Source organism: Erinaceus europaeus, chromosome X (genome assembly GCF_950295315.1).
Source record: "Erinaceus europaeus chromosome X, mEriEur2.1, whole genome shotgun sequence".
Lineage (NCBI taxonomy): Eukaryota > Metazoa > Chordata > Mammalia > Eulipotyphla > Erinaceidae > Erinaceus > Erinaceus europaeus.
This window is the reverse complement of record NC_080185.1, coordinates 104,907,025-104,926,892: the sequence shown is the minus strand read 5'-3', so window position 1 is coordinate 104,926,892 and position 19,868 is coordinate 104,907,025. Positions and strand designations below refer to the sequence as shown.

Here is a 19,868-nt window from a genome sequence, read left to right as displayed (position 1 = left end):
GTGTGAAGCAAAAGAGAAAGAGAGAGAGAGAGAGAGAGAGAAATACACCAAACCCAGTCCAAGTCTGCTTTGTCTTTCACCCTTTCTCTTCTCCTTTCCCAAATTCTGTCCATGTGAAAAATCATCCTATATACATCCTTGGGTGTGTGAGGGGGGGACTTTCAGGCCCTGGTGCATGATGGTGGAGGGGGATCTAGGCTTGGGGAAAGAGTGTTTTGTGGAAAATTAAGAAATTTTACACATGTATCAACAATTCCATTTCCTGTAAGCCATTAATCCCACTCCAGCAAGGATATATATTTTTTAAAACAGGAGAGGGTAACAGACTGGTTGAAACTGGAGCTGTGAGGCCACAGGAGGTTTGGCACCACGTTTGGATGGGTGTCTGTGACAACGAAGACAGAGGGGAAGGCTCCCGCAAAGAAAGAGCCACATGTGCTCATTCAAGACAAACACTGTCCCTTTCCATTATCTCACACCAAAGTAGATGTGGCTTCCACTCATTCAATACAAATACTGAAAAAAGAAATCACTAGATGATGTTTTTGAAAAGTCAAGTCTGAGCACAAGAGTTTGTCGAGGAGGCTATGGTGTGTTCCTTAAGATTAAATGAAGCACTGCTTACATTGATTTCTTTAATTGATTCTGAATTGTAGCTGGAGACTGAGCCCTTGGTCGCTTCCTGACTTCCATTGTCTAATTCTGGCAATGCACTGGCTGTGTGATGTTGCACTGACAGGTCCAGAATGGGGAGAATAAATAATGCTATAGTCAGAGAATCAGAACTATCATCTCAATACATTTTTAGTCTCCTTGGCATTATTTTCTAGGGGAGGAGAAAAAAAAAGACAGAAATAGAATAATATATTTTTAAAAAAGCTTATTATCTCTTTCTCTAGTCTGAAGCTACTTCAGGCCCCAAGCTTAGCAGTAAGAATTAAGGGTACTAGTATTTGGAGACCACAGGAGAGAAGAAAGAAGGGGGCAGAAGGCGTGTTACTGTTCTGTTTCATTTGGAAAGTTGAATACAGAAGTATGAACTGAATGTCAGAATTGATTCTATAGTCATTGGGGCCCATTATATAATCTGCACTATCAAGACCAAGGGAGTTTAAAAAAATAGATTGACATACAGTCATCGATTTCAGGGAAGGTATTAGTTGAGGGCCATGCTATGGTCTAGCTAGCTGCCTCTGATATCAGCATTTTCGCACACTTCACTTTCTTCCTATGATTAAAAAAAAATAAGAAAGAGAGTACCAGGCAGTGGTATACCTGGTTGAGCACACATGTTACAATGTGCAAGGACCCGGGTTCAAGCCCCCAGTCCCCACCTACAGAGGGAAACCTTCACAAGTGATGAAGCAATGCTGCAGGTGTCTCTCTGTCTCCCCCTCCCTCTCAATTTCTGGCTGTCTGTATCCAATAAATAAATAGAGATAATTAAAATTTTTAAATGAGAAAGAAAATGGTACCTAGGGTCAACAAAATACTTTACTTGGATTGTTGTGTGTGACCCAGGTTTGACCCTTGTCCCGCTACACAGAAATCACTTCAGTGCTGTGGTTTCTTTCTCCCTTTCTTCCCTTCTGCCTCCATCCCTATCAAAAAGGTGAAAAGGAGAGAGAGAGAGAGAGAGAGAGAGAGAGAGAGAGAGAGAGGAAAAAGAAAGTGATTCCTACCTCATAAGCCTGCTGTTAGATTAAAGATTAAGCCGTACAATACACAAAGAATATTGAACAGAATGAATGCTTGGTACAGAGCAAGGCATGAATGCATGCTAACTCTAAGACAAATAAAAGGTGTGTGCAGGTCAATGCAAAAGCCAGAGGGAATAACTGAAATGAAAGGAGGTATTATTTTTGGGGGGAAAAAAGGAACACGTAACAACTATGATATGCCTTGGTATTACTGGATCCAAGCTGAGTGAAACCTCAGGGACCTGCTAACGGAGTTAAACATGAAGTGACAGCGTTGTTTTGCATGATTTACATCAGACCTTTGTTGTACAAGCGCATTTTCCCCAATATGCTCACCGTGAAGCATTTCCTTATTCAGATAATAGATAGAAACCCACACCTTCAAGTTTTCCTTGGAGTCAGAGATCAAGATGGAAATCCCCCAAATTATAGAGATTTGTGTCAATAAACTTGCTTATTATATTCCTGGTGGAGGAAGTGGGGAGGGATGTTTCAGCTTTTGAACCAAAATCTTTTCATTACTTCTCCCTGTTGGGGCTGCAGCACATGCTGGGAGTGACCTCCTGAGATCCCTGAACTGTATGCAGACAGCAAATTGAATCTGAAAGCTTTATTAGACAAGTTTGTCTTTTGGCTGGTGGGAGCGGATGTCAGCTGAATTGAAAAAAAAAATTCCTGTGAAACTGGGGCCTGACCTTGAACCAGTGGAAAAAATGACCTCGAATACAAATTCATGATTTGATTCTGAGTTATGTCTGTATGTATTAAGCACAGAGTGCAACCTCAAAGGAAAATGACACTTTTCCCCTTAAACAAATAAGACCCAGGAAGGAAAATTATAGAGACAGAAAACTTGAGAGGACTTGGGGAGTAGAGAGGGAAGGAAAGAGAGACACCTGCAACCCTGCCCCATTGTTTGGGAAGCTCCCCCCGACCCCTGCTGCAGGTGGGAACTCAAGGCTCGGACCTGGCTCCTTGTGCATGGTCATGTGTGCATTCAACTGGGTGTGCTTTCCTAATCCCTAGAACTCCTTCGTATTTTATTGTGTTTTTATCTTTTAAGCGGTAGTAAGCAAAACAGCTTATTAGTAAAACTGCAGGGTTCAGAACATATCAATAAACAAGGAAAGAGCCTATCTGGACTATGTTCTCTTCCATCTGTAGTCCACAATAAACATATCGATATTTCATTTACACCCTTCATTCATAAGTTTAAGACTGAAGAATAATTCTGGGAAGCTGAAGTGATACTGGAATTTGATTACTATGTTTTATTTCAATAAAGTCACTGACTTTCCCAGGGTGATTGAGCTCTTGCTTCCCCCCCCCCGACTCTAGATAGAGGGTGAGAGACAGAGACACAGAGAGAGAGTAAAGCAGAGACACTAAAGCACTGCTCCACCTCCTGTGAACCTTCCCATGTGGTGACTCTAGGCTTGAATCCAAGACCTCATGCACAATACTGCGTGGGCTCTAGTGGCTGTGTCATTTGCTGTCCTTGATTTTAATGTGCAGAACGTTGATTTTTTTTTCTTTTGTTAACCAAAGTACTGCTCAGCTCTGGTTTATGGTGGTGCCAGGGATTAAACGTGGGACTTTGAAGCCTCAGGTATGAGAATCTCTTTGCATAACCATTATGCTATCTACCCCTGCCCAGTTGATATTTTTTGAAGTTGAAATAGTTATGCCAGGAATACAAATTGAAGGTGTTTTCATTGTGATTTTCCCCATTACAGGGCTATATTACATCCAGGATGGTGGAATCATCAGCATGGACAACAATTTTGTCTACGTCTTAAAATTGTGACACTGAATGTCTAATGAAGTCACCATGCACTTTGGCGGGGAAGATTAAAGCTATTTACTTAAAAATGACGAAAGGTCAGAAAAGACATATCTCTGTGAATTTTAAGAAGGGAAAATCAGGGCTGGGTTGCAGTACAACTGGTCGAGTGGACATGTTATGATGTGCAATGTGCAAGGATCCATGTTCAAGTCCCTGGCCCTCACCTGCAGGGGGAAAGCTTCATAAGCAGTGAAGCAGTGCTACAAATGTCTTTCTCTCTTCCTCTCTATCTCCATTTTCCCTCTCAATTTCTGTCTATTCAATAATAAATGAAATATTAAAAAAACAAAGAGGTGAAAATCACATTGGATTGTATAGCAGAAAAACTAAAGGTGGATATCAAGATAGAGTCCACAGTGAGAGTTAAGGGACAAGCTGGAGGTACAACTTAACCTGCTCGATTTGCATCTGAGTCACAGTTGAACCACATGTGACCAGGACTGAAGTCTTTCAGTATTAGTATTAACCACCAAGATTATGAGTGTAGAAACACCTGCCAGCTGTGTCTAACCAGAGCAAAGGGAATTGAACTATATGGACAAAAACTGCTGCACACTGAGATCAAATCCAGGAGCTGTGGGCACAAGTTCAGACTCCTGTCACCAAACAGATGGACAAGCACATAATTACTTAATCCCCCTTGTGCAATAATTACACAGGAGGGTGGCAAACACAATCCAACCCCCAAATCAATGCACTATTTATCCTGTGGAACAGTGGTTAGTTATATGGCTAGTGCTTGCTCACCATGGATAGAAGTTGGGCGCACACTGATAAATGACACAGAAATAGGAGCCCCTTGGCACTTACATGATGGCAGAACATTAGAGTGAAAAAATGGCAAAAAGTACGGTAGTAATCCAAATAATGATAGTGGTGGGGAGAAAAAAAAAAGAAAGCAGTAGGCTTTGGATGTGTGTAATGCAGACGTGTGTGTGCGTGTGTGTGTGTGTGTGTGTGTGTGTTTCTAGGTGGGCTTCAGCACTGGGTTCTGCAAAAAGATGAAATTGAAATCTCAGAGTATGTTAGGGGGTGGTCACTCAGGTGAGAAAATGGGGGAGGTGCAGAGAAATCCTCAGGGCTAGAAACAAAACAGTAGAATAGCCACTGTCACATTATACCTTGTGGGCCATGTTAATAACAGGTATAGAGTCTTGCATTTTCAACTAGCTTAGATCATGTTACTGGAGGAAATGATGACTGACAAAACTGCTATTGTCCCAGGTCTACAGTCTCTGATCTCCTTGGTTTGGGCGTCAGCACACCGCAGCCTCTAATGACTTGGCATGCCCCCAACTTTGAGGTATATTTTTAAAAGTAGAGGGGCACTAGCCAAGCATTATAATAAAGTCTGTGTGTGTGTGTGTGTGTGTGTGTGTGTGTGTGTGTGTGTGTGTGTGTGTGTGTGTGCGCGTGCACGCACATGTACCAGAGTGCACAATGCCAGTCTGGACATGTGCAGTTTCAACATTCAGACAGAAAGGCACAAATAGCTAGAACTGACATTACTGAACTCAGTGGTAAGAGCACAACCACAGAGCTCCCTTCCTGGTCTTACCAATTCAAACTTTATCCCCCACCACACTAACCACACCAGTAAATCTAAGGCTGGTTTTGTGGCTTTATCTTCTTAGCCTTACAGACAGCATATATGTTTACTGATTCCTATCGTCTAAGTCACTTCCATAATGGTGCTTAGGTTACCATACTAACTTGGTTTACTTATATATATGCCATTTCTGTTTGTATTGCCTAGTGCTAACTCCTACGATCCAGAGATACATGTTCTTTTTCTCTCTTTGTGCTCTCTCTTTCTAACTCTAGATGACATCGATAGATAGATAGACAGAAAGACAGAAAGACAAAGAGCCCACAGCACTGAAGCTTCCTTCACCACTGTGGGGGCTGAGCTTGATACTGTGTCATACACATGGAACATCACTGCATTAACCAAGCCAGCTCTGTTGGCAACTTGACTCCTTGGGTTTAAATAGCTCAGCTGTATGCTGAAAACTTCATACTCACATCTCCTGACTGGATCTCTCTCCTAACTTCTAGGGCATGTAGCCCACTGTCTAGGATGCATATCTATTAGGAAAACAAACAAGTGTATGTGGCTTAAATGGACAGAACCTACATCTTTATCTCTCTCCCCAGCTCCCATATCCTGCCACCTTCCCTAATTCAGTAGACAAGGGCACCTTCGTTAATATTTGTTCAAATCCAAATCCTCGACACCCTTTCACCTTGTTCAGTCTGTCCAGCATTCTTGTTATCCCTAGCTTCAAGTCATCATCTAGGGCGTGGAGACAGCTCATTCAGCAGAACACACACTGTTCCACGTCCATGGATGTGGCTCACCACATAGGAGCACTATGGAAGCAGAAGCTTCATGAGTGGTAGAGCAGTACTGAGGTGCCTCTTCTTTTCTATCTCTTCTTCCCTTCCCTCTCTGTCACTCATCCTCTATTTCAAAAGTAAAGTGAACACTTGGAGTAGTGGGATCATGTGGGCATGAAGTCCCAGTGAAAACCCTGGTGGGAACATAAAAAAGAAGAGAAATGAAAACCTAGATCCAGAAGCTGTCTACCTCTCATCACTTCACCTGTCCCTGCTCTGGACAAAACTCTCACTATTCCTTACCTAACTAATTAGGCATCCAGTAATCTCCCAACTGAAACCCTTTTGCTTCCAACTCATTCTTCTGCTTACAGCTTCTTCTTAACACATCCCTAATATTTCTGCCAAAGCATAAGTCAGAACTTTTCAGTTCTAGGCTCAAAAGTTCTAGGACTTTAGACTATAGGAAGTAAAGGTCAAATTCCTTGTAGTAGTCTCTATAGCTCTCACCCTTTGCTTACTACGCCCCAGTCATACTGGCTATGGCTGCAGTACCAGTCATGTTCCCATTTCATGGCCTTGGCTAGGGTGCCATTCCCAGAGTGACACCGCCTCTGAACACCTCACCCTTAGGAGGCTGCAAGGCTCACACTGGATCACACTGGGTCCTTACACAAACGCTACTGTTCCGTTGTAGCTGCCTCTACCAGTTCTATTTCTTCTTTTTCATACTCCTGACACTCTTCTGCATATTGTTTCATGCATATTACATTTGCCTCATTCTTGCATTGTCATTCCCACCACAAAGCTGGCTACATGGGGACAGGAATGTTTGTTTTTGTTTGCTGTTGTGCCTATGAAGTGATGGGCAGGCCTGGAACTCAAAAGAGAAACACTTTAAAATAAGAAAGAGGGAAATGGACTAGCAAAATTGCTCACATGGTTAGTGTGCTGCTTTGCCATATGCATGACCCAGGTTCAAGTCTGGCCCCCTTCACATTGAAGGAAACTTTGGTGCTGTGGTCTCTTTTGCACACTCTCTCTGCTTCTCTGTTTCTATAATTAAAAAAAAAAAAAAACGGGGGAAATTTCAGTGTAAATTTGACACTTGAAACCATGCAAGTGGATGTGATTACCCAAGAAATTAAACACTGTGAAGAAAATTGGTTTATATCATTTAAACTATTAAAAGCCTGTCAGAGAAGGTCTAGTCTCCCTGGAAACTGAAGGCTAATAGCAATAAAGGTAACAGAATCAACATTAATTAATTAATTAATTAATTAAAGGATGTGAGGTTATAAAAGAAATATTTCCCAGTAGGAGTGCTTGGCTGCATTAATTTCTGCTAAGCACTGAAGAAAGATGAGAACTGAAATAGTATTTGAACATGGAGGTTGTGTCTGATCATAGGATGTTTTGGCCTGATGGTCTGGGAGGGGGCACAGTCAGAAGACAGTAGTGGGAAGACATTAGAGAAGTGTAGGTGAGTCTATAGAAAGATCAGCTCAGTAAAGACAAACTTCTCATGCTTGGAGGAGAAGGTATGGCTAAAGGAGGCTAGATGGAGAATGTGGGAATCATAAGCATGTAGAGACACTGCTGATGTGATCATGTGACTCGACTTAAAGACATATTTCAACAGAAAGCTTTTTGCATCTTTCAACACAGGACATAACAGGCTAAAGTACAATGTGGCAGGAATATGTCAGGATCTCAAATAGTTGTCAGCACTAATATGAGCTACTAGTATACTGCAGCAGGCAGAAGGGCCATCAGCTAAGGACAGGAAAGAGCATGCAGGCTTTGTGATGTAACTGAGACATAAGTCACTATGAACTAGGGTCCAATTTTTGAACCCCACAAGAGAAAAATCACATGTGAGAGAAGTAGAGATTCTCACATTCTTGAGAAACAGCCATCAAATACCTGAGAGTCCCATTCACTGTGTCTGAAATGCTTGAAAAGAGAGTAAGTAATACACTTGAAATAATGTATAATGAGCAGAAATATTCTTTTCCTGCTTAGGAAATGGTTCACACAGTGACAGGAATTTGAGCTGGGCAGCAGAAAGTCTGTCTTGAGCCTAACAGCAGTGGTCAAACTCCACCTACTCTTGATTTTTGAAGGAGAGAGTAGGCAGTTAACTGGCTCAAAATTGCTTCTAAGAGAGGACAAGAGAGCCTTTCCTGGAGATAGTGGAATAGAATGGATGACCTCTCAAAGACCTTTCAGATCACAATCTTCCCATCCACAATTTAAGTGCACAACTGCTACCGTTTTCTTTTGGAATCATCTTTCTTTCAGAGGAAAGTTATATTCAACTTTAAGACAACTCAGTGAAATTTTAGAAAGGATTAAAAATGCATGGAAAAGTCTTACTTGTGTGGGCTGTGGGATGCCCATTCTCATGAATGTGCCCCGAGAATAGCTTGAAAAGAAATGCAACACTGGGGGTCTAGTTTATAGTAATCTCCAGCAAGAACCCTTTGAGGGGCACATTAGACAATTAACATCTAGATACTCTAGCGTTTATGGTCAGTCACTGTCTTGGGTGTTAACAATGGTGGTGTAGTCATATGGTCTCTGTTTATGGGACCTCCCACTGCCCATATACATAAGACTTCCCTCTGGTCAATGAAAGCAGTTCTGGGGGCTCCCCAGCCAGCCTTCCCTTCCCTTTGTACAGTGGAGGACATCTTGCTATATTTCATACACCCTCACCTTAGTGACACATACAAACAATTTTTTAGTGCTTATTGCTACCAAGAGTTGCAAGGGTTCTGTAGCTGTTTGCAGCTTTAAACTCTCTTAGAGTAGCTCTAAATCTCATTTCCTACTGTGTAATTACAACAGCTTAGGGGACTTCAGTTATTATTTTTGTGGGGGTGGGGTGGGGGTTGGGTGGAGATATGACACTTCTCTCCTAACCTATTAGACTTTGGTGAAGGTTTCCAGGCTTCTAGATTTACATTATAAAACTAATGGTGCCATAGCCATGGCCTAGGTGTTTTCAGTAGCATGATCATCTGTTAATGAGGCAGAGGAGGATTTGGCTCCACTGAAGCTGATGAACTTTATCTGAAAGATCTAGCCTAATAGATCGTACAGTGGAAACTTGTCCAAAGAGCAAAGGGTATGAGTGGCACCCCTACTTGTACCTGAGCAGGACAGGGCCCCAAAAGGGATGTGTCAGAACAAAGTGACCACCCCCTTGTTTCTCTCATGGTAGCTGCAGATAAATGAAGGTCATTTTTCACAATAAATCAGTCATTTACTAGCCATTTAAAGCAAGTAAGTAAATAGCAGCAGGTTAAGATTATAATTAAGCTCCAATTAACCTTACAATTTTATGAGACTTCCTATAAATTTAAAGTATGATTGAAATACCCTTGGAATACATTCTTAAACTTCACAGAGGCGAAGTTCGAATAATAAATGTGTAATAATCTCACATGCATGTGTTGGGTATTTAGTGTATGCACAGCCTTCAAAATTCAAATAAAGATAAACAACTCACTGCTTGAGATAGAGTGTTCTGGTGAGTACTATAAACTTTGGAGTTACAGAGGCCTATCTTCCAATACCCAATCTGCACTTATCAGCTTTGTAACAAGGGGCAGGTTATTTAACTTATGACCCTTTGTTTTTGCAAATGGGCAAAAATGGGAGTAACAACATAACTGATTCCAAAAGTATCTACCTTAAAAAAATAGAGACCCATCACATTTAGCTTGACCCAGAAGTAGGATCTAAGACAAGGACTTGAATATGACCAGTCTAACTGGGAGGTGGTTTCAGAGAGCTGTGGTAGAGGAAGAGACACACAAACATAGGAAGCAAGTCAGTAAATGGCACACGGATAAGCAGGTGGTCATCACTTCTGGGCAACTATTACTCTTCTTGAAGCCTCTACTCATTTGAGGCCTCTAGTCTGTACTATTCCTTGAAGGTATCCTACCCAAGAGGTGAAGAAGGTGGGATATTGACCTATTCACCCATGTCCACTGGTTGAATACTGCTCCAGGGATACTCTGCCCAGCATTTACAGTCAACTCTGTAGCAGATCAAGCTTTCCTGTGGCCAATGACAGTGTCGAGGCTAAGTCATTAGCCTAGACACTTGTGATGAGAAGCTTTGGATTCAGAAGGACTAATTCTGAGGGGATATGGGCAGGGTTTTGTGGATCTAATCTGACCCAATACCCCGTACTTGTTTCCATCAAGAAAGCTTTATCGGAACACAGCCATGTCCATTTGTTGAGGGATTTGTCTGTGGTCTAGCTGCATTTAATATACAATGTCAAAAACGAAGGCATGGCTCACAACTGGAAAATGTTTACTCTCTGACTCTTTATAAAATGAGTGTGTTGATTTCTTATCTAGTTGGTAGCACAACAGAGATTAGAATTTAGACTTCTTGACCTCCAATGCAGCACTTTCCTAATTACACCTGAGACTGGCTCTCTCCAAAATTAATTATAGGAAGAGATGGTTTGACCAGTGTTTAATCAACTAGAAATCTCTATTAACTGGCACTTCTGTGTGTCTCTCCATAGTGGCCATTCATTTCATAGCTATTTCCCTGGGGTATTTGAAGAACTTCAATATCCTGACTTGAAGTTCACGCATTAAACATGTTCTATATGCAATATCTTTTGAAAAGGCTAAATTGGATATTGCGGAATGTGAATGTTCCCAAATCCTACAGCCTGTGGATAAAGAAGGGTTTGCATTGACATTTACATCCAGATTTGCTGGCTCTTTGCCTCCATCTGCCAAGCAGGCCTTTAGCCTTGTGCAAAGTCCTATCTTATAAATGCTTCTGAGAGTCTCTTGGGGGAATTTCATGTAAGCACATCTCTCTTCGCCACGGGTCTCAGAGCTACTCTGCTCGTCATGGGGAGGGGAAACTTTATTTTTTCTTTCTGCTAAGGGCCATTTGGATATATATACCATCGTTTGCAGACCAGACAAAAGTTATCAATTTAAAAATGAGCACATACTGAGTTATGAATCCATCCTGCGGTTGCCTTGGTAGGGCCAGGCCAAATGTAAAGCCCACAGGCTGGACACTGTCCACCCTGACAAACAAGGCCCTGTTTCCTGTGAGGTCCATTTCCTTCAACTTGCAAGCTACCAAGTCCTTAAGGAATCAGGGAACCACGGTGGTAGTGAAAGAACCTGGAGCTCCCTGTGAAACGCACTGTGCTCAGACTCTCTGAAACCCCACCCCTCCTTGCACGCAGGAACAAAGATGGCCTCCTCAAGACCCACATGAGCCTCCCCCATAGTTCTGAGAGGGCAACCTGGGGCTGGCTATCAGTGCTAGTAATGCCTGGGGACTTTTTAGCAACACAAAGTCTCCCCTGTCATGCCACATCTACTGAGTCACAAACTTAAGTTCATGACCCCAATTATGTGCTTTAATACAAAAAGGGCCACTGTACTGCCAGGAAGCACTACTTCTGCTTTTTCTTCCCCTTTGCACAATGCAGTGGGTTTTGTGTATAGAGCTTCCCACCACTGTATGCATGGGCCTTTACACTACCATGACAGGTCTTCCTTACCAGAGGAGCAGGCTAATCCAACTGCCCTTAACACTGGGTTGTCCTTACAACTTGCTTTGCTAGTAAGAAGGAGCAGAGGTGCTGTTGTATGGATGCCAGAGTCTAGGCATCTAGCTTCCACTGTCACCCCAAGGGCATGCTCAACACTGCCCTGCATCTCAACACGTGAAAGGCAGCCTGATCCACTCTGCTGGAGGAGAGGAAGCTCTGCGAAGGCACAGGGCTCTCCAGCTGCCAGTTGAATGGCAGATGTTATCTGAGTGAGTCCATTTTTGAGTGTTGAGGTTTTTCTTGCATTGCCAGACAACTGAAAGCAAATGAATGACCTCTAGGAAGACCTGCAGAATAACCACCTAGCTAATCACAGTCCCAAGGAAAGATCTGCAAAATCAGGACCAAGTGAGTAACTTCTCTCTAAACCTTATAATGATGGGGTCCATTTGAGCAATAAGGACTGAGAACTAATTTTTTTTTTTTAGTTTTTCCCCATCAATCTCTTTTGCTTTACAGATTAACAAAAATTAGAAAAAGACCAGGTAGGATCACCTCATTGTATTATGTACTTTATGTAAGCTAAGTATACTTAAAAAGAAAAGGCACTAAGTACAGGGGAAACCAGAGCTGAGCAGTGCTCTGGCCCAAGAAAGCTTCACTTACAGTCTCAGTCTCCACACAGAGAAATGAAGACTATTCAAGCATATGATACATTCAGTGATTTGTCTATCTTGAGAGTTCTACTGGTCTCCAAAACTAGAAAGATTTCTTCACCTTTTTAATTAGAAAAAGATGCAGACACATCTCACTTTTACTCCCCACACATCCAAGTTTGAGCTGAAGAACATCAACTTCTGGCTAGCTGCCTCCACATCTTGAATTTCCAATAAGCTCTTGGGCAGAGAGAAGTGCAAGGCACAGAGGAGAAACAAACAAACAAACAAACAAAAAAAAAAAAAAAAGGCTTTGCAGCCAGTCACAGCTAGATTGGAAACCTGGCTCTGTTTCCCCCCAGCTGTGTCATCTAAATCTATTTTCCCAGGTGGCCCTGGGGTGTGTTTAACCACGTCTGTATCATATGTTCAACCACATATGCACATACATATATGGACTTTGGGATCCTTTTAAGGATGGAGACATTTATGCAGAAACAACTCAGCTTAATAGCTGAAGTACAGTGGAAAGAACTGACCAGGATAACATCAAAATTATCACCTACTACAATACACTACACAAAGTTATGATCATAGATCAGAAATGGATTACACATTAAATTTTTATTTTGCATTATATTTGCTTCCGACTGAACATAAATGCTTTAACTCCTATGTTTAAGCCATCATGTTAAAACACAAGAATGTTTTATTTGAATAAGAACAGTGCTGGATCTACCCAACTCCCTCTCTCTCTCTATATATATATATATATATGTGTGTGTGTGTGTGTGTGTGTGTGTGTGTGTGTGTGTGTGTGTGTGTGTGTACATACACATATAGAGAGTGAAAAAGATGACAGCACTGAGGCTTACTAGGGCTTCACCTCTCCAGGTCAACTTCGTCAGATAGAGAGCAACAGAGGCAAACACACACAATGCTGAAACTTCATTTAATAAGGTGGAGGAGGACCTTGGGCTTGCTACCCAAGTGTGCTAGCTATCTCAGTGGCCCTGGGCAGACACTTTGCCCGCTTGCTCTCAGTAGTCCAAAGCCCCTGCTTAGAGAACAGTATTTTCTCTCTCAGTTCTTCTCCAACTCTGGTCCTAAGTCCACCAGATAGTACTGATGATAGAGAGCTCAGGGCATACCCAGCTAGACTCTCCTGACTGGCAGCTGAGTGGAAGAGTGGGGAAAAGAAGAGGGGGAGGACTGGAGAAACAAGAAGATTAGGTGGGGAGAGGGAACCTTTCTGTTCTGTGTAAGTGGTCTAAGTAGGGGCACAAACCAAGTTCAGGGTTCAATTAACCTATGAACAAATTACTGGGATCCAATATCTTCATAGACTTAGAGAATCTAAGGTAAAATCTACGAGGGAGAAGTAAAGAACAAATTCCAAGAAGTGATGACATCGGGACAAACTCCACACACCTGCTGAGGGAACTTGGACACAAAGATCATAAAAAAGAAACACACCTGATATAATAAGTTGCATATAAGCCATGACATAGCAATTTTAATGTCCCAGATTTATAAAAACAAAAAATAAATAACAACCAAAAAAAAACCAAAACAAAACCAGGATGCTTTCATATCACTTTTGTAAGTCTCTAATGTTGTTATATCTGACTCTGATGACTGCTTAGAAACCCCAAGAGGAACATATGCCCCCAAATTATTGTGCCACTTTTTCTTAACCCAAGCACTTTTTTTTGTCTACTGAAGCATTTCCCACCCCCTATTCTGGCTGCTATCTTCCCACGGTGGTATATTCTTGCTTTATAGAAAATAGAAATCAACTATATTTGAAGAAGCAGTCATCATGCTTTAATATTTCAATAATTTGATCACTGGGAAGTAGAGAAGGCAAGACAATACACACACAACGTTTCCAGCTCTACCTAATTATAGAATTGTTACAGCAAAGAATTTTCCCTATCTCCTCTCCCCAGAGACTCAAAGCCAACATGAACACTGCCAGGACATTTTATGCATGACATCTATCAACAAGTGAGTAGAAAGTGAAATAAAATACACAGAACAGATGCAGTAGAAACAGAAAATAGGAATACCCCTAAATGAAGATACCTTGCTTCCCCAAGTCAGCTTGTGGTAATCAAGGGCGAGTATTCTCTTTATTTAATTATATATTTATTTCCTTTCATGAGAGGTGGGGAGAGAGACAGAGACAGAGACAGAGAGAGAGAGAGAGAGAGTTGGAGAGAGAAGTCAGACAACTTCTCAGCTCTGAATTATGGTGGTACCAGGAGATCAGGATTAAACGTGGACCCTTTGGACCCTCAGGCATACACATCTGGTGTATATTCTTGCTAGCTCCACTTTTATTTTCTTGAAGTCAAAATGCAAGAGCTGTTCACACTGTTCTCAAATAGAATGGGAGGGATGCTGGGATGGGTGTGTTTCTGTGGTCTGGGAATTCCCTGTACAGGCTTATTATCAGAGTGCTGTCTGAAGGACACAGAAGTCACGGAGGTGAGTCCTCATGTATGCAGTGCCAGGGCGTCTAGTCTAGGCCCATATCCTGATGGCCTCTTCAGGGACCATGGGCCTCGATACCACTGGGGGGGCAAAGCTTCTGATGATATTCCTTGCTGCCACTTGTCTTAGATTCCAGAAAGCTCTGCAAAGTCCTTCCCTCCTGCCTAGTGGGTGACTCAGGGATGATGTTGGGCTGGGCCAGGAACACAAAGGTCACCCTTCTCTCCAGGATTGCTCCCCAAGACTAGATCAGCTCTAAAGATTACTTGGTAGAGGCCCCTATGACAGCCAGATCTCAGCCTCTTGCAACTTTGTCTCCCTTTTCTAAAGTTAACAGAGCACTGCTCAGCTTTGGCTTATGATGGTGCTGGCGATTAAACCAGGGATCGCTGAACCTCAGGGATGAACATTTGTTTGCACAGCCATATGCTATCCCCTCTGCCCTCAGCTTCCTGTAACTCTCAACATCCATCTGTATACCCGTCCCACCTTTCTTCCTTCCTGGTTTATGTCTGCAGGACATAGCCAGTATACTCATGTCCACCGACACTCTGAATCTAAGGCCATTTCCAGAACTACCTTCCTCTTGCTTAGTAAACAACATCATGGCTTATTCAAATTGTCAAATTGCAGCACTATTTCCTGTTGGCTTAGAGACATCCCCCTGTTCTGCTGTGAAGCAAACAGCTACATGGAAAGGCAATGCGACCCACTGTACTTACGGACTCCGACTGCACTTAGGCTAAGAGCTGGGCTTGGCCGCTTTGCCCTCAGCTCCTGAAGCAAACGGTTCACTGCCTTCCACTCAGAGTTCAGTTCTTCCAGCTTCCTCTTTAACAGAAAAGCATACACATGAATTGATTAGCATCTTGTCGATAATTTAATGCATGAAGCTAGTCACTCATTTCATGAAACCATTATTGTATTTCTATTACATTTTATTTCTAAATTAATTTCTCTGGCTACAATTCCTTTCAAAGGCTTGGCAATTATTTTAGCCAACTGGCCACCTTGCACGGAGTTATCGATCGTTGCAGACAGGCTGGTGTTCCAGGCACAATTTCATTTAAAGGAAGCAGAGTGCAAGCGCTAATGGAAACAAGACAAATAACAAACAAATGAAAACCCAGTGGTCGGCTCAAATCCTCAAAACCATTTCTTGTCTGGGTTTGTACAAGAACAGTCTGGGGACTGGGGAGATAGCACAAGGGATATGCAAGAAGACTTTCATGTCCGAGCTGAGGCACCAAAGATCCCAGGTTCAATCCCCAGTACCACCATAAGACAGAGCTGAGCAGTGCTCTGGTTAAAAAAAAGAAACTGTTTGGACAATGTCCACAAAATCCTGATATCCTGATATGCCCTAGATAAATTCTATTAGAGTCTCATAGAAAGGGCGGCAGTGGTCCAAGTAGAGTGTAGACTGAAGAAAGGACATTGGCCCCAAATGGGGAGGAGAGTGTCAGGAGACTTCTTTTAGTTGTCAGTCTCTGTAGAGACTGTCTCTGTTGTGGAGAGTTGTGCTGACAATGGACATATGCTTTCTGGGACAGAAAGTCATTCTGTGACTGATCGCAATGAAGGTATACTGTACTGGCATGTGCGTAGTGAGTGGTACTTTGGTTGGGGGGGGGGGACCACCCGGATTACAGTGTGTCAGGTTTCTTTCTTTATTCAAAAAATATGCTGTTTTATTATAATGAGAAAGAGATAGAGAGATAGAACCCCTGAGCAGCGTTCAGCACTGGCTCATGTGAGTTCAGGAGACTGAACCTGAAACTCTGGGCCTGAAAGACTTTTTGCATAATCATTATGCTGTCTTCCTAGCAAATAATCCATCTCCTCCATTGAGGCCAGTTGTAAGTACTCAAGAGAATGTGGAGTGGCTCACGAGACAGCTCAAACTGTAATGGCAGGCCCACCTGGAAGGATGGAAGCTGACTTCTGGGCACTAATGGGCGTCTTTGCATTGACTCAAAGTTGAAGGCACTGATTTCCTGAGACAAACCTTCTCAATGGATTAGCAGGGATAAATCCAGTCTCAATGCCCTACAACAGTGATTCCTACACTTTTGCAAGCATTGGAAGAAGTCATATTCAACCACTGATCACTGGGTCCCCAGTCCCAGAGTTTTGGATTCAACAGGCCTTGGATAGCACTCAACAAGTACACTTCAGACAATTTTTCCTGCTAGTGCTGATGTTGATGGTCCAAGGCCAATGTCAGTGGCATTCTAAGCATCTTCAATGGCCAAGCCATGCCCTGTCTTTGAAAGAAATAAGCACATTGGGCCTGAGGTCATTAGCTGTGAAACTTGATGTTCTGGAGGAATCCCACCTATTGTTTGCCTTTTAAATTTTAATTTAGTTATTATCAGAGACAGAAATAGAGAGGGGAGGGGGGAGGGACAGAGAGACAGCTGCAACCCTGCTTCACCACTCATGAAGCTTTCCCTCGGCAAGTGGGGACCAGGGGCTTGAACCCGGGTCCTTGCGCACTGTAGTGTATGAGCTTAGTCTGGTCCCAAGGCATCACACTTGAAAAATGTTGCTAAGGGGAAGGAGGATCCACAAAGTGTAAAGGACCCCTGCTTTTATACCCCATGTAGCGAAGCTGCTTGGCTGGGAACACAGATACTGGGTTGTGACTTGCACAAGAAAAACCACGCCTGCTAGGTAAAGCTAAAGTCCTTTTGTGATTATTTGTTAGAACACGCAACAATACCTAACCAATACAGTAGCACTACTCTTGAAATTGTTCCCTAATGCTCAGAGTTAATAGCAGTGCATTTATTATTTTTGGCAGAGCCAAGATCTCAAAAACATGTGTTCTCAACACTTCTGGGTTGACTTCCTCAGATAGATAGATAGATAGATAGATAGATAGATAGATAGATAGATAGAGACAGAGAGATAGAGACAGACAGAGAGAGAAAGAATATGAACTTCCTTTGGTGCCACTGCACCTCCCACATTGTGCCAGAACTTGAACCTGGCTGGCTCTTAAAGTCACACTCCACAGTGGGCTCTTTCTCTCTCTCTGAACCAATAGCAGCACAATGATATAACTTAAAACTCTGAGGTTTATGATGTGAAGAATACGAACAACTTCACTGGACCTGGATCTGGTTAAAACAAAAATATCTACAGAAACTGTGTTGCTGGTCTGAGGAACCACGTTAAAACATGACAGAAGCTACAAAGTTTTTAGAGAGGTACTGAGTAAAGGGGGGTGGTATGGACTCATGCTAACAACTAGAATGCGAAAGAAATTATATCTATTTCACACATGTTTTTATGCATACAGTGGTCTTCAATACTGGTTGGTAATTTAAAGCTAATAATTTCTGTAAAAATAGCCATGGATTTATTTATTCAAGAAATAATGCTCAACTGCTATTCTGGGCCAAACGTGTCAATTGTTAAGTCTACAGCGTGTTCACAGACTTGTGGAGGAAACAGACATGGAATTAAATCACAGCAGAGGATTTATTATTTATTATTATTATTATTATTATTTGCCTCCAGGGTTATGCTGGGGCTCGGTGCCTGCACCACAAATCCACTGCTCTTGGAGGCTTTCTCCCCTTCTTTTTGTTGCCCTGTTGTTTTACTGTTGTGTGATTATTATTATTCTTGTCACTGATGTCACTGTTGTTGAATAGAACAGAGAGAAATCACGAGAGGAGGGGAAGACAGAGGGGGGAGAGAAAGATAGACACCTGCAGACTTGCTTCACCACCTGTGAAGTGAATCCCTCTGCAGGTGGGGAGCCGGGGGCTCAAACTGGGATCCTTATACCAGTCCTTGAGTTGTCATGCCATGTGTGCTTAACCCGCTGTGCTACCGCCCGACCCCCCAACAGAGGTTTTATGTAGCAAGAACAGTTTGAACAAGGTCCACTGGGGGTGGGGGTGGGGGTGGGGTGGGGGTAGCTGCACTCCGTTTGGAAACAGTCTTTGGTGACTTCCAGTTGCTGACATACTAATGATGAGTAAGGAGTTTCTAGAAATGAGAGACTTGAAGGGCAGGTGGAGAAAGGGCATTCCAGAAAAAGAAAAGCAGTCTTTAAAAAAAACAAAAAACACTGGTACTGGGAGGTGGTGCACCTGGTAGAGCACACATGTTTGCATGCACAAGGACATGGGTTCAATCCGCCAATCCCAACCTGCAAGGGGGAAGATTCATGAGCAGTGAGGCAGGTCTATAGGAGTCTCAGTCTCTCTCTCTCCCATCATCTCCCCATCCTATCTCAATTTCTCTCTGTCCTATCAAATAAAATAGAAAAATGTTTTAAAAAATGGCCACAGGCAGTGATATATTTGTAGTGCTGGCACCAAGCCAGCCCCAGTGAAACTCCTGGTGGCAATAAAAATAAATACATAGCATAGCATAGCATAGCATAGCATAGCATAGCATAGCATAGCATAGCATAGCATAGCACAGCACAGCACAACACAACACAACACAACACAACACCACTCAGACAGGAAGCACCCACATTTTTCAAGAAAGTGCAGAGCCTGTCCTGGTTCCCTGGGTTACTAAGCTCCTAAGAAAGGACATGGAATTCTCAGATCAGATGCAAGAGAGCAAATTTGTGGGGCCAGGTGGTGGAGCACATGGTTGAGCACACATGTTACAATGTGCAAGAACCCAGGTTCAAAATCTTGTCCCCATTTGCAGGGGAAAAGCTTTCCAAGTGGTGAAGCAGTGCTGCAGGTGTCTCTCTGTTTCTTTTCTTTTCTATCCCCCCTTTCATCTCAATTTCTGACTGTCTATATCCAATAATAAATAAAGGTTTTTTTTTTTTTTTTTGCCTCCAGGGTTATTGCTAGGGCTTGGTGCCAGCACTGTGAATCCACTGCTCCTGGAGGGTATTTTTTCCCCATTTTTGTTGCCCTTGTTGTTATTATTATTGCTATTGTTGCTATTACTTGTTGTTGGATAGGACGGAGAGAAATGGAGAGAGGCGGGGAAGACAGAGAGGGGGAGAGAAAGATAGACACCTGCAGACCTGCTTCACTGCTTGTGAAGTGACTTCCCTGCAGTTGGGGAGCCGGGGGCTTGAACTGGGATCCTTACACTGGTCCTTGCGCTTTGTGCCACCCGTGCTTAACCTGCTGTGCTACCACCTGACTCCCAAAGATTTTTATTTTTTGAAAGAGCAAATTCATAAGGTATTTTAAGGTGAGCTGAGCAGATTCTCTTCAGTAAACCAGAGTGGATGGAAGTATCTGGAGCTCAACAGTGACAGAATAATATTAGGG

The 19,868-nt window shown here is 42.7% G+C and overlaps 1 protein-coding gene across 7 annotated transcripts in view; it reads right to left on the bottom strand.

Annotated features, from left to right (window-relative positions):
• Positions 1-19,868, bottom strand: part of DMD (dystrophin) — a 2,449,111-nt gene that overhangs the window by 794,593 nt on the left and 1,634,650 nt on the right. For all 7 annotated transcript variants that reach the window (XM_060182733.1, XM_060182732.1, XM_060182735.1 and 4 more), the window contains one exon: positions 15,321-15,429. In XM_060182733.1, the coding sequence (XP_060038716.1) occupies positions 15,321-15,429 (109 nt within the window). The remainder of the gene's footprint in view (positions 1-15,320; positions 15,430-19,868) is intronic.